The following is a 14,818-nucleotide window of genomic DNA, read 5'->3' as shown; positions in this document are numbered from 1 at the left end:
TTCTTCTTGTCCCAACAGACCCTCGACTTCGGGGCTGGTTTTTGGCCACAGACCGCATCTGCACGACTCGGCTTATTGCTGCATGCGATTAGGCGATTATTTATCCCTTGAAATTTTGCTTGGCTCGGAATTTTGGCCGGGTTCTGTAGGTTTTGTGGGCATTTGCTCAGTGTTTTTGATGGTGGGCGTGCAAAACAACAGCATTCGCGGTCTGGCGGACGCCCAACTACTTGGACAGAACTTATCCCTCGAGGATTATGGCACATGATAGTGGTGAGAGCTGGGAGATTCCCTATCAAATGAGTACGTTGAGTTATGATCCCATTGTCGCCCGCCGCCTGGTTCGCTGATCGCTTGTAAACAGATCGAGCCCAATCGCAAGGGTCCATCATCATGTCGCAGGACGTTCAAAATGCACCGCACAGTCGACCCGGGACTGCGGATCCGCTGCGCGGCCGGCCAGGCACGGCAGCGACCAAAGGACGTCGCCGCCCTCGGTCGCGCGGGTCGACCGCAAGTATCCAGTCGAGCACGACGCAGCAAACGCAGGACCAGCAGATGGGAGATGGGTTCTCGTCTTTTATTGCGTCGCATCCTGGACCGGGACCTCAAAATTCTTTCACGCCGACTCCAGAGGATATGATCATGCGTTATGGTCAGCAACTTACGCATTCCAACACCAGCGCGCCGCTGGATACACCGATGCATGATGCTCATGGGTTGTCACGAGGGGAAGATTTTCATCATAACGTCGGCGTTCAACCGCATAGCATGCCGGAGATGGTTCCACACAGTCTTCCTGTGAGCTCCGTCCCGCAATATGCCCCCATGTATGACGGGAGCGGGATGGACACACAGGTGTCGACTCACATTGTCGACGAGCATGAAAATTCCGAGACTGGTTCGCGGAGAAAGCGAGGATCAAGCTCTTCATTGGCCAATGACAATGAACTGCGAAAGCTGCTGCGTCAGTATGAGGGCTACTCACTGAAGCAGATGGCGCAGGAAGTTCAAAAACACGAAGGGTCAGGTGGAAAGGCGGAAAAATACAAGCAAGTCTTCGCCATGCTATGGTAAGTGAACGCGTACGGTTGGCATCAATGGAAATCTATTGACACATTCCCAGGCTCAAGGAGAATTGCCGAAAGAGTAACGGATCGGTTCGGAGAGATCGCGTCTACTGTTGCTACGCTGAACGATGTGGCATTGAACATGTGTCTGTTCTCAACCCGGCGTCCTTTGGGAAGCTGGTGCGCATAATCTTCCCCAACGTGCAAACGCGGCGCCTGGGCGTCCGTGGCGAATCCAAGTACCACTACGTCGATCTCACGGTGATTGAGGAGAAACAGCAGCCCCCGCTGGTTGACTCCGGGCGAGAGCAGTCAGGTCCCATGAAGATGATAAACTCTTCGACCGACTCTGCGGCGCGACCACGCAGTACCAGCACGAACCAGGTTACGATTGACAGCGCAGTTTTCCCAAGTCCCTCAACATCGTTTTCACCCAAGTTTCCAGGGATCACGTCGACGGCAGGCTGTGCCTGCGGTTCGCAGTTCCGGTCCAGCTTCGATTTCAATCTCCGTATCGACAATCTTGCGAGCCAGACCAGCCGCATCATCCGGCATTTGCATGCATTTCCTTCATCATCATCGACGCCGATTGACAGCAATGAGTCGTTACGATTGCCTGATGTTCGAGGATATCTTCCCGAAAACACGGACCCCAAAGTTGCCGATGCGCTTGTTACCCTGTATCGCACGCATTGCATTTCCGTCATCGACAGCTTCCGGTTTTGCAAGGAGCGGAATATGATGCGACATTTCACCGCGTTTCATGGCACATTGACGGTGCCGGTGCAGAAGCTTCTGACGCATCCCAAGCTTGCGCCGTGGATCCGAGAGTGCGACTGGCTCATGTACCAAAAGATGATCGAGTTCGTCGCGCCGCTGACAACGCAGGTGGTGCCCCGGCCAGTGCTGGACGCGTTTGGATCAATATCGCGGCGGCTACCAAGCCACATCATGGAGACATTCAAAGCACACCCCCAGCATGTCACGCTGGCCCGGCTGATCCCGGCGCACATCTTCAGCGCGTTGCTGAAGCACGTGCTGGACGTGAACCAGTCCGCGAACGCCGCGGCCGCGTGGCTCTGCCATCCGGACAACCGCAATCAGATGTGGCTTGATTTTGCGACGTTTGTGGATCCGCGGGAGATGATCTCCAAGGCGGATATTCCTGCTTGCTCGGAGCGAGCGGTGGAGCAGATCTTGCTGTACGATCTGCGAGCATTGCTAACGCCGTTGGATAGTAGCAGCTCGCCGACGATGCCCACCGTGTACAGTCAGTCGCAGGGGGACACGCGCGATCCAGCACACCGAGTGCCGGAGGCTGCGAATGGGGAGGAATACAACTTCCCGGACAAGTGGATCTCGTTTATTCTGAATCTACCATCATTATTCCCTAACCACCCGACGCAATGTATTGTGGAGAAGATTGACCGACTATGGGATGCCATCCTGCATCGGCTGACGCTGGCGGGAGCGCAGAGTTTCAGCGCGTGGTGGATGACCAAGGTGTTTTTCCACGAGATGCTTCTGTGGCAGGTCGAGAGAGGCGGGTTCCTGAAACACACGGGAGCATCATTGGAGCCGAGCGGGCAGACGACGGTGATGCAACGAGGCAGCTTCTCCAGCACCGGGGAAACGAAGGATGACAATATGAACCAGCACAACGCGGGCCAACAGAGCAACGGTCCCAACTCGAGTCAACCGAGTGGCAACCAGTCCGACAATCAGAGCATGACACAATCCCAACCACCGCCGTCTAATTTACCCCCCACCACTACCATCACCACCACCACCAACTCGAGCGACACAAACGAGCAACACGCTAAACAATCGCCCCCGTCATCAACTCAGCCGCCGTCGGCAGAGAAACCGCTCCCAGTGTCCGAGAACAACCACCTACAACACGACGACAGCGGCATCGACCTCGGAGAGGACTCGATGCTCATGTCTGTCGGCAAATACGACATGGTTGCGTCGGACGCGCCCGATGCGGAGGGTGATGTTGTGGTCATCTAAAGACTTTTCCTTCTTCATTAAGTGGGTGGTTTTGCGTGTCTTCTCTGTTTGAGTACAAAGCTTTTTTTTTATTTATCTCCTCTTGTTGCCTGTTTCCTCTTGCGTGCGTTTTTTTGATTTTGTTTTTTTGTTTCCGGCTCTTCGAAAGAAGGTGTTCCCAGGTGTGAAGGAATTCCACACTGCCTACTATTGTATGTACCCGGGTACAGGGATGTATTATGAGTTGTTGTTGTGAGATGGATGACGAGGAACGAACAATGGAACGAGAACATATTGCGCCTGCTAGCGCAGGAATGAAAAGCAATCAATCAATATTCAATTCGCTTCAACTCGATCAACGAGGAGCTACAAATAACAGTATACATCAATCAAACATGAAGTGCGACCCTTCTTCCGACCCATCATCAGATTATATAAAAACAATAAAGAAAACGAACACGACCAAGTCCAGACTCGACATCCCATCCGATCGAACCCATTCCATCCCAGACAGGCAAGAAAAAAAAAAAAAAAAAAAAAAAAAAAGAGTAACCGAACCGCAAAGTAAAGAAAAGAAGAAAACAAGCAAATCCGGATGAGTTTTGTTTGGTTGAATTCTATCTCATCTCCACCGCAGGCAAGAACCTCGGCCCGGCATATCCATACACCATCACACTCTGGATATCGATGTTTCCGCCGCTGTAGGGACTCCATAGTTTGATGAGGATGAAGCGGCCAGATCTGTTCGTATACCATGATCAGTATGATATGAATATATGGGAGGGGGGGGGAAGGATGGGTGCTTACGGTGGAGGATCGAATGTAATCCGCACCATGCTTTTGCCGCGCTCGATGAAGAAGCGTGCGTGCGGTTTGAGGATTTCAGATGGATCAGGAGTAGGATGGGAGGAAGAGGAGGGTTCAGGTCGATGATGGTCCATGCGCGATGAGAAGCTGCGGCGGCGGCGGTGGTGGTCGTTGGGGGGGTGGTGGTGGTGATGATGATGATGATGATGGTGGTGATTGTGATGTTGGGAGGAGCGCATACGGCGACGCAGCCCCGACGGCAGATGACGGCCCTGGTCAAAGACAGAGCGGGTGGAAAGGAAGTTATCTACATCATCATCGTCGTCATCGTCATCATCGTCGTCCTCGTCGTCATCGTCGTCGTTTTCCTCATCGTGGTCGTGGCTGGGGTCGTCGTCCTCGTCGTCTTCTGGACAGAAAAGCTCCTCGTCCTCGTCGGTAGTGTCCATGTCCATGGTGTTCAGGTCCGGGTCGGTCGTCGTGATGATGGGTGGGTAGGAGTAGGTTCTGAGGTAGCTCCTGGGATTGGTGGCGGCGGCAGTACTGCTGGTGTTGGTACTGTCGTCTCCCGCATCCGAGTCCCCGTCATAGTCGGTAAAGACGCGGAGCTGCGGGTCGACAATGTCCATTTCTGGGTGGATGTTGCTGCGTGGCCGAGCATTGTTGTTGCTGTTGCTCGGCGCGGTCTCCAAAGATCGAGGCACTGGATTGTACGAGTTGATGTATTCCTCGGAGGGCGGCATGCCTCGACGACGATGTCGGCGACACCGCTGACGGGCTGTCGACGGGTATCGGATCTGGTAGCGCGACGTCCGCTCCAGCAAACCCTCGGACGTCATCGACACGAATATCATCCCTTCTCGGATTCTAGTAACGACAACGTTAGTAGAGCGATTCTCACACCGGCAGCGGCACAACCCACGCAGCATCGTATCCCTCCTTGGGAGCCTTGATCACGATCTTCTTTACGCAAAACGGTGTTTCGCCGCGGTGCCTCAGGACCAGATTGCAGCGGCTCTGCCGCGTGCTGTAGACGGACGAGTCATCTACGAGCACATTGCTCGGTCGCGAGGACAGGCCGGTGCCGTCGTCGTAGTAAACACCGCCATCGCAGCTGGCAATCTCCATCTTGAGCAGACCGGGAACCACCTGGCCATAGTGGCCATAGGTGAAACCTTCACCGCGTCGATCATCCGAGTCCAGCTTGCGTCGCTTGGTCCGCAAGCGCCGGCTGGGCGACTCGGCCCGGCCGAACCCTCGCTCCCAGTCCGGCGGATACGGATCTGGCGTCCAGGGGAACGACGAGGTCCAGCTCGCCAACGATTCTGAAGTACCTTCACCTTGGGAGCCAAAGATGGGGATGTAATTGTAACCCTCCCTCGGCACCCCAGTGGCCGCCATGATTTCCCAGAGACTCAGTTGCGGAACTCGGGGTCTGTAGTCCGCCATGGAGTCTCTCAGTAGTCGGCCGGTGGATGACGCGGACCTCTGCTCGCCCACCGGCTGGGTGTCGCGTCTCGACGCCGACGCCATCGAAGTCGGTTCGTGATCCATCAGTGTCGCGGGGTTAATGGAGGACTCGCGATGCTGCTCGCTGCTCTGAGATTGCAATTGCTGTTGCTGCTGCTGCTCGCCTCGCTGGACCCGGTCGAAAATCATTCGACGCAGATCACGCATCTCCTGCAACTGCCAATGCAATTCGCCCAGACTGGGATGTTCCGACAACAATGCACTCGCTTGTTGCCGGTCGTCACTGTCTTGGCCTACTACCACAGGTCCTAGACCTGGAACCCTTCCGTCGGACCCTTCTTGTCCTTGTCTTCCTCCTCGCCGGATGATGTCACCGAAGATGCGTGTCAGCTCGATTCTCTGCTGCATCAACTCGACCAGCTCCTCGGTCAGGGTGTCGAGCTCGGAGTAGCCAACGATGGGCACCTGACCCGACAGCAGGATACTCCGCCAACGTTGCAGTCGAGCAGTCACGTCGGCGTCTGTGGTGGCGGGCGGTGGGCGACTCGAGGCTGGGGGATAATCGTAGTTTTCGGACTGGAGAGACGCAGGGGAGGTCAGGGTCAGCTAAGCCGCGAGCTTGAGAGAGCAAATGCAAGTCCGGCGACGCACCATCCTAGACGGAACGCCCCGGAGCAGCCGGATGGGCTCAGAGATACCGGGCAGATAGACCAGCGAAGCAAAGAAAGATCCAGTCTACTGGAAATGGATGAGAATGATTTCAGGAATAAAAGGAAGTTGAAACTGCAGAAATGACCGGGGAGCCCATTATTCAGTCTCCCGTGGAGATTATTACGAGTATTAGTATTTTAGGCCCGAGTCACAGAGTGGGATCGGAGTCTGGTGGAGTTGGCGTGCGTTTCGATTTGCTGCAGCTGACGAGTCTCTCTGCTGCAACTGCACGACGGAAAATGATCTGCTTTGCCTTTTCTGGGCCCTTGATTTTCGATCCAAAATAGGCCTTGCGTCTCCCCGTGAGGCTGTCTCTGATCGGCCCTGGGTTCTCGACGAAGGTTGTCCTTCAGCCGAACCGACGTGCCGTTTCATGACATGACGGCGCTTAGTCATCAAAGCACGATCACCCTCACGTGAGAGACTAGTCTGAATTCGGACTAGTCGCAGAACTACGTTCTTAGTTACTTACTATATCTGTACTAGCGTAATGACCGTGCTGCGGAATGACGGGACTGCCGAGAGTCGCCGACCGCGGAGTGGGAACTGGCCTCCAGCAAGGCCTAAGAGCGCTGAGGGATTTCTCCGGCTTGAAGATGGAGTGTGCGAAGAGTGGTCGCATAGCAGGGGATTTGTATCGGTGAAATGTCATAGGTCGCGCAGAGTTGGAGGATGTGGCATTGGAAGTGAATCTCGATATATCAACGGATAGCAATCAACTCACTCAAACAAAGCTTGCAGAGGCACAGCACGCGGACGGGCAAGGAGCTATTCGACATCACCGTCGTGGAGTTCATCAATTGGGACGTCCATTCGGCAATGGAAGCCAGCAGCCATATTGCGGATCACTGAGCATCGATAGCCATGGGCGCGTCAGTGATTGAACCGATTCAGCACATCCAGGCAGATACATTCAAGTTCATTTTCAAGCATCCGAATGATTTAGCCCACTGATTTCCGCATCAACAGTAGGCGACCAGACACATGGCAGAGTAGAATGGCTGTAGCAGGTTTGAAAAGATCCACGCCCAGATACCCCAAGCATCAAGACTCCCTTGTTAATGGCCATGGTGAAGGATTGCCTCACCGGGAACTGGTAACGACAGAATCTGCATGGAGGGGATATCCAAACCGTTAGATTTGCAACACCCGGTACGAACACGGTCCTTTGGATAACAATTCATTGGTCCGATGCTGTCCGTCTGATCAGATCTTCAGTATGTCCCGTCATAACTCCCCGAAATCGGTGATGAATCCGCTTGTCCCTCGCAAACCACGTCGGTGCCAGTTCCCGGTGAGGCTTGGCTTCGCCATGACCATTAACAAGGGAGATAATGTCTGGAGCATGTGGGCGTGGACCTTCACAAACCCCGTTTCCCCCATACACAAGTCCCAATCGTCAGGTGATGCAAGGCGCCGAACTGGTCGAAATCTGCCGAGGAAACGAAGAGAGGACTCTGAACTCAAAAACCTAGATCGATTCTCGGCATGCCCGTCAGAATTCACGATGAGATAGATCTCCGTCAAGTTCCTCCCGCGGCGTACTCCGTACAAAGGCGATGAAGTAAGCTGGTAGTCATGTAGGAATCGAAGGTACCGACATGCTTCAACGACTCTCTTCGTTGCTGAATCGACGAATGTCTACTGTTAGTTTTGGCGACGTGTCGAGCATATCATCTGAGATCCTTAATTCATGACTCTTCGACTCCAAATATTACCGTCATGGGTTTTGGACCGGGACTTTCAGCCAAGAAAGGATTTTCGGATTCCCCGTCCACTTCTGTGGGTCCTCAGGTACCCATACCGAATTAGGTAACCTATACATACAGTACTCCGGGTTAGGGTCCAACCCTAATCACATGCTCGTGCCGGGCAATCTCGTGGTTCGGACTTGGTTCTTGTCAGTTACCAGTACGGAGTACTTGGGATGTAGATAAAGTACTCCGTATAAGATTCGTACTGCGAGCCTACTTTGGAGAGCCTGACCATGCAGGAAGCCTGAAAGCGACAAACGGGAAGGGCTTCTTCCAATGGCGTGAGATTTTGCTCATACTGGATGGAGTACGGAGGAAACCTGACAGGCTGACAGCTCTTCAAGATGACGGCCATTGGCTACCTACGACGCTGGTAACCTATTGTGTGGTATCCCGAGATGCAAATTGCAGCAAAATCAGACAATGAAGGAATCTCCGCCTCCTAGGAGTTCGTCGAGACTCAACGCCGGGATAATCTCCAGGTTGAGCGAGCTGATATCGATGACAAAAGGGTTTCGCATCTTCAACCATGATACCCGTCTGTATGCCTTTTAGGTCATATTAGATCGCGGGCATCAGGGGATTCAGTCATCCTGACATGCAACCTAAGAATCGCAAACGTGTTCCCATTAGGCCTAACATTGGTGGTAACTTGCAAGTCAAAACTCGTCCGGTCCAAAACGTGGATGTCCCAGGGCAATGGTAGGCGACTTGACCACAACCCAGGGACTCTTATTCTGAGCCAAATGCGAGTTCTTGACCGCAATGATTCTTGGGGGGCATTGAAGAAGCAACCACATGCCACTTGAAGATTAAAGTACTTAAACTACTGACACCCGCAGACTCGGCTCAACCCCTTTTCTGCCTAAACGAGAAATAGGAGAGTTGATAATGTGACTGTGCAGTTGGCAGAATGACTGTGATAAATCGGGTATAGCGCACAATTTTACTGACAATGGTTTGGTAACTTCCTTATTTGTGTCGGAGCTCCTCACCGACACGTCACGTGCAGTCTTTGCCTCTTTGGTGCTGAAATCTCAGTTGCGTACCGCAACGATATGCGATACATTTATCTTCGCATCAGCACAATGCTGTGCAAAATGTTGTTGCAGATTTTACCAAGTTTCAGCGAATTTGCTCACACTTTGATATGCTGATTTGATGCGTTCATGACTGATATGGACAGTCAGACTGTCAAAATGCACAGTCAGAATACCTATCAACTTCCGAATGATCACTTGCTTTGTTTTTAGGGCAAAGGCTCCTGGGGAGGGGTCGGCCTGGCTGCACTGATTGGCAGATGGAGTTTGCTGCATAGCGACGTGCAGATGCAGCAACCAATCCGGGCCCAGCCAGAGAGCAACTGTAAAGCCGGGATCACTTGAAGCTTTGAATGCTGGACACGCTCGAGCCTCGAGCCACCAGGTTGGGTTTCGCACAGACCAAGCCGGGAGGAGACCTCGTGTGAACTCCAAACATCCCTCGCTTTTAACAGAAGTCTTGTCCTCCCCGTCCCAAAAGACATAATATCGAGCCGGGGTACTGAGCGCGGGCCGTACGGAGTAGAGGATCTAGTTACAAAGACCTTGCTGACAGCTGCAGCCAGCTCTTGGAGGTATCGTTCCAAACCGCAGGAGGGTATCTGAACGTGTGATCGGTCAATCACGGATCAATCTCCCTGGATACTGTATCAACTGAGAATTATCCCACAATGACGGAACCGTCCGCTCGGGAACAGACAATCACTACCACCAACCAAGCTCCGGGCAACATTGAAATGGACACCAAGGTACGATATCCATCCATTGCGATATACATCAGAGCGTGTTGCTTACGATTGACTACTTGATTTGCCCAGTATGAGAACGACGCCGCTTATGTCGAGGAACAGTACGTGATGTGACACCATGACACTCCCGATCCCCAAAGCATGATCACACATGTTCTTTGACCAATATTATACAGATCATGGTACAGCGCGTCGCTGACCTCCTCGGCACTCGACTATCGCCATGAGAACGGCCGTCGCTACCATAAATTCCGCGATGGGTGTAGGGGCTGACCTCTTCTTGCCGGACAATCCCATGTTTGTCAACTGATCGTTATGTTCCAGCGTACCTGCTCCCAAACGATGAACCAGAAAACGACCGTCTGGACATGTTACACGAACTGTGTCTCATGGTATTGCACCGGAAACTCTTCCTGGCCCCGATCAAGAATCCGCAACGAGTGATCGACCTCGCGACGGGGACAGGTATCTGGGCCATTGATTTTGGTAAGTTGCTTGGTGGGTTCTGCTGACGCAGGATACGGACGCTGACTCTCATTGTAGCGGACCAACACCCCGAGGCAGAGGTAAGTAACGAATACTCTCGGGGGGCGATCCCAGGTGGACGGAATGCTGAGACCGGATCTGTTTGTTTCAGGTGATCGGTTGTGACTTGAGCCCGATCCAACCGACTTCGTCAGTCTGAACCAAGAAAATTCGAAGTAAAGTCGCTCGACTGACGGGTTATTGCAGGGTTCCTCCGAACCTGAAGTTCCTGGTGGACGACATCGAGTCGGAATGGGCATATGTTGACTTTATCCACGCACGATTCTTGGCCATGTCGATCAAGAACTTTAGGAAGCTGCTCAAGCAGTGCTATCGGTATGTCATTCGGAACTTTCCCCTGACTTCCTTTTTTTTTGAGTCTAACACGTAGATCAGATCAGTTAAGCCCGGGGGCTGGGTTGAATTTCAGGACTGGGACGGCTACCCCATCTCGGAAGATGGCAGTCTCAACGGCACCGCGTTCGAACGATACTACAACGAAGTCTACGGCGCGTTCGAGGAAGCTGGCTACGACGTCCGTCCCGGAGTGAGGCTGGAGCAGTGGTTCAGAGACGCCGGCTTCGTGAACATCCATGTAGAGAAGTTTATCGTTCCCTACGGTGTCTGGCCAAAGGATCCCCATCTTGTCGGTTTCCCCCTTTGTCTTCCAAACAGGAATCAAATAATATTCTAATACTAAATCTCTTCGTACAGAAGAGTCTCGGCGCCTGGATGCAGGCCCAGGCCGAATCGAACGGCTTCGAGGGCACAGCCATGGCCGTTCTGACGCGGCACAAGCAGTGGAAACCGGGGGAAGTCTTCATTCTCTCCAGTCAGGCCCGGGCCGACGGCCGGAGGCGCGACATTCACATGTTTTTCAATTAGTGAGTATCCCCTAGCCTTTAAGCAACACTACTATCTAGGTCCTTAGTCTACGGAGTAAAGCTAACCACAAATGACACCCGCAGCTATGTCGTCTACGGCCAGCGTCCCGAACATTGACCAAGGTGAAATCTGGATAGACAATATGTATATAGTATTTATCTACATGTATATATTACTATGATTATCTATCCTACTTCGCAGGATCCTAGTGCCCCGGCCGTTTGGCCATGCGGTCCTTCTTTTCCTATCATACAGAAAACCGTACCCCCGGGGGCCGGATGAAAAAGTCTGTATGCAACACGTAGTGAACCCGTAGCATCAATCAAGTCATCCGTGCTTAGGAGGGTCCTGCTCCCGTCTGCCGTAAATCGCTGCCGTGCAGCTGGGTGGGATGGAGGATCGAGGAGGGTAGTCCCGGGCCACCGTCACGGCCTTGTCCGCGCTTCACCCGGGTCGGTCAGCCATGTCCGCACTAGGTATCAGCAATCTGGAGGGCCACCCTGTACCTACTCCCCCAGCCGACGTCGTCGCAAGAACCACCGGACGAGGCAGGCCGCCTTATGTGGATCTTTACAGCGGAGGTGAAATCGCGCTATGCTCTGCGGTCGGGGGAAACTGTGGACTATAGTGACTACCAAAGTATCTGGTAGTTTGCTTCATGTCGCCTTCTCGCACCCTTTGACTGACATTCCATAGTTGATAATGTTGTCTATTATTTTCTTCCCCTAATGAGTTTTTGGGATTTTCAAAGCCTTCAAAGTCCACTCGTGGACTTGAATAAAGCAATTACGCAGTCGATTTGCTGAACGACCTAGCTTACTTTACTCGATGTATTCGCGAGCGGTGCACTTCGCAACATTCAATCCAACCTTCACAAGGCCGAGAGGAGTTTACTGGAGCTTCATTCCTGCTTCATCTTGACCTGGAACTCTGTCACTGATCGTAAGATCACTTCCTCTCTGGAGCTTGCGTTCTCTCGTGTTTTCCGACCAACTATTACTGGTTTCAATTTCAATCCGGGAGGAAACACGCAAGATGGTTCCACAATGGTAAGTGATGGCAGAGTTGAAAGAGATCTTTCATTCCTGAACCTTGCTGTAGTGATATTCAGGTCCACTGTATCCCAGGTAGGTATGCAATTGTAGAATCATCATTCACTGTCTCCGGGGGGGGGGGCGCGGGCCAGCCTAGGGTTTAGAGTTCTACCTACCCTCCTTCCTGTTCCAGATCAGTAAGACTGATATTTCCTGGTGCACACTGGGGAGCACTTTGTAGAAGCATCATTTCATCCGAAACTTCTGCGATGACATTGGATGTCATTGTCATCCATCCACCGAGACAGAAAGGGGTCAACTTGACACCACTGTCATACTCCATCGAAACTGGAACCAGGTCTGATTCCATGGATCCCAGCTGCAGAAGATCCATGGAAGATCTTGACTCACCACAGGACATTTTATACTTGGCACAAAACGTCATGAAGCTCTCCGCTGTGGATCTAGCATCCCTGCAGAGAGCAACAACCAACACTGAGCCCTGGGCATAGAGGACAAAGAGGACAGTGGAAATACGATCATTCTCGAGAGTCGTCCCAATTTCAAAACACCATGTCCCGAGAGCAAAAGTCGAGAACTCGGCAAGCTTTCCGGAGGAAAACTCTTTGTCAGTGCCGAGTTCTCAAAATGGCTTCCATTAGTCTCCCGACAGAGTATTCTGAAGGCACGATAGGGGTCGTCAACATCAGATAGAATCGAAACGCTGCCCGGAGGCTCTCCGGGGATTCCCATGTTCTTGACATTGAAGAAGGCCTCACTGAAAGGTGTTACTCAGCACCTCGCACAGTGTCATGAGTGAGAAGACGTTGAGAAGATCAAGGACATCGTCAGCGAAGTACCCATTGATAATGGAACCATTGAATGGGACTACCAGGAGTATGTACTGGAGGTCCTCGATGTCCTGGAAGAGGAGATATCATTTGGACAGCGACGATGAAGAGTACCTTCAAGCGAGAGAGATATTGAAGGAGAAAAGAGAGCCAATCGTGTAACAAGGTTCCCTGGTACTTCCAGAGCTTCCTTCCTCCATCAGACAACCCTTGCCTCTCGAACTCGGTCGAGCAGCCACCAATAGGCATAGCGTTCCGTGTGATGTTCTTCGGCAGGAATAAATACCAGTCATTGGTTTCATTTGGAGCCAGGCAATGGGTGCACCGAACGGATTCATAGTACTCTGGATAAAAGCTGCTGTAGTCCCAGTCGATAAGTCCGGTAACAACACAGCGATTGCCTTCGACCATCTGCACCATAATGTTGTCTGGCCTGATGTCCCATGCGTGAAGACGATCTTCGGCGGGGGCTCCAACGTGGAGCGAGACGTTGAATAAGTTCGGCAAATACCTCATCACCCGGGAAAGGGCTTGTGTACAAAAATTTCTCAAACTCCGCAGGAGTTCTGATTTGTTTATCAAACCGTCGAACATTCCTTCGAACATCCTTGCAACCTTCTTCCCCCACGGCGCCGAGAAGTGACCCCTCTGGAAATGGCAAAGACCTGAGGTCGGTAATGATTGCATCGAGTTGCTCACTAACGGAGGCCTTTTGATCATGGCTCAGCCCACTCTATGCAGCTCCGAGCGTTACCCCCGGCACAAGAGTCACAAACATGAAGAGAGACACCATACATCGCACACAGCCCAGAGGTCTTGGGGCCTGGATGCTTGGCTTATACTGCTGGAGATACTGCAAAGTCGTGTATTCAGTGTGACCCTCCTGACCCTTTCGATTAGCCTTGACGACAGTATCGGCATTGCATTTGAAGACTTTTTTTTTTTCGACTAAACGGTCCTTTGTAAATAACTTCGCTAGTGTTCAAAACATCAATGAGTCGCTGCGGGAGGCCGCCGGGGAGAGGGTCTGCAGTCGTCGTTACGGTTCCAAGCAACTTGTTCACTGACTCCGACAAGGGGAACAAAATCTCGACATCGCCTGACGCGCGAAGGGTAAGTCGAGTATCTTCCTGTCCCTCTGCCATTTGTAGAGGGCTTTCTGCGCAAGTGAGATGGTTAGATACGGGGCACAACTTGGTAGAGCCTTTTCTGGGAACTTGCTGTACCGAGGCTCCTTGGTAACGGCGCGCATGCCGGTCAAGCGGTTACTGTAGTCTTTAGGCAAATGCGTGGTCAGGTCGACCTCTGGATTTTTGCGGATGGCGAGTTGAAGCTTCCTCAATGCAAGGGCATTGAATTTTGCCGCCTGGGTTTGGGTAGGAGGAGCCGGATCATCATCGGCTGCTCTTGTTTGGCCCATGATCGTTCTCCTGAGAGTGAGACAAGCGTATACGAAGGGTGATGTAGAAGCACCCGCAATGTTGAGTTAGGAAGGGATTGTCAATGGGAGAAGACTCGAAATTTCGCGTACTCCGTAGGTACACGACGAGCCTCTGATCGTTCTCGTGTATTACGAAAATTGACCGCGTAAATACCAAATGCGGTAATATTTGACAGTACTGTAATTTTCCGGAGATGGCCGGACACTCTGGTGTCGCGCACTGTACTCAGTGTACTGTTGCCCCAACACCGAGAACGGATGTGATAGATCGCTGCTCGCGGTCAATCGATTCGCACCTGACGCTTTGCACTTCTATCGGTGCCAATGCCCGAAGCGAGCCAGGGCCAATCCTTGTTTACCAGCCTGGTTTTCCAACTCCGCCATCCCTCTGGGACCAAATAGTAGCATCCGAGACGCAACGCCCTAGAGTGCTAGCTTGACGATTGCCTCCCAGGGAGTACTAATTGATAGTTCGGGTTTGCGCGTTGC

At 52.4% G+C, this 14,818-nt stretch overlaps 5 protein-coding genes across 5 annotated transcripts; 2 read left to right on the top strand and 3 right to left on the bottom strand.

Annotated features, from left to right (window-relative positions):
* Nucleotides 1-257: 257 nt before the first annotated feature.
* Nucleotides 258-3,083, top strand: VTN31DRAFT_7293 (uncharacterized protein; the record flags this gene model as incomplete). Its single annotated transcript, XM_069407998.1, has 3 exons — nt 258-303; nt 365-1,073; nt 1,127-3,083. 3 exons carry the CDS (start codon nt 258-260, stop codon nt 3,081-3,083), a joined length of 2,712 nt encoding a protein of 903 aa, XP_069257791.1.
* A 596-nt stretch (nt 3,084-3,679) lies between these two features.
* VTN31DRAFT_7292 (uncharacterized protein) lies at nt 3,680-5,993 on the bottom strand (the record flags this gene model as incomplete). The annotated part of the gene is made up of 4 exons (XM_069407997.1): nt 3,680-3,803; nt 3,870-4,736; nt 4,792-5,915; nt 5,991-5,993. 4 exons carry the CDS (start codon nt 5,991-5,993, stop codon nt 3,680-3,682), a joined length of 2,118 nt encoding a protein of 705 aa, XP_069257790.1.
* Nucleotides 5,994-9,961: 3,968 nt separating this feature from the next.
* Nucleotides 9,962-11,003, top strand: VTN31DRAFT_7291 (uncharacterized protein; the record flags this gene model as incomplete). Its single annotated transcript, XM_069407996.1, has 6 exons — nt 9,962-10,079; nt 10,137-10,159; nt 10,231-10,268; nt 10,326-10,454; nt 10,515-10,764; nt 10,833-11,003. 6 exons carry the CDS (start codon nt 9,962-9,964, stop codon nt 11,001-11,003), a joined length of 729 nt encoding a protein of 242 aa, XP_069257789.1.
* Nucleotides 11,004-12,885: 1,882 nt separating this feature from the next.
* Nucleotides 12,886-13,608, bottom strand: VTN31DRAFT_7290 (uncharacterized protein; the record flags this gene model as incomplete). Its single annotated transcript, XM_069407995.1, has 1 exon — nt 12,886-13,608. One exon carries the CDS (start codon nt 13,606-13,608, stop codon nt 12,886-12,888), a length of 723 nt encoding a protein of 240 aa, XP_069257788.1.
* Nucleotides 13,609-13,784: 176 nt separating this feature from the next.
* On the bottom strand, nt 13,785-14,308 carry VTN31DRAFT_7289 (uncharacterized protein; the record flags this gene model as incomplete). The annotated part of the gene is made up of 2 exons (XM_069407993.1): nt 13,785-14,047; nt 14,110-14,308. The coding sequence occupies 2 exons, from the start codon at nt 14,306-14,308 to the stop codon at nt 13,785-13,787; spliced, it is 462 nt and encodes a 153-aa protein (XP_069257787.1).
* Between the last annotated feature and the right edge of the window lie 510 nt (nt 14,309-14,818).

This window comes from Thermomyces dupontii (genome assembly GCF_041956625.1).
Source record: "Thermomyces dupontii strain NRRL 2155 unplaced genomic scaffold VTN31scaffold_9, whole genome shotgun sequence".
NCBI lineage: Eukaryota > Fungi > Ascomycota > Eurotiomycetes > Eurotiales > Trichocomaceae > Thermomyces > Thermomyces dupontii.
This window is presented reverse-complemented; position numbering and strand designations above follow the sequence as displayed.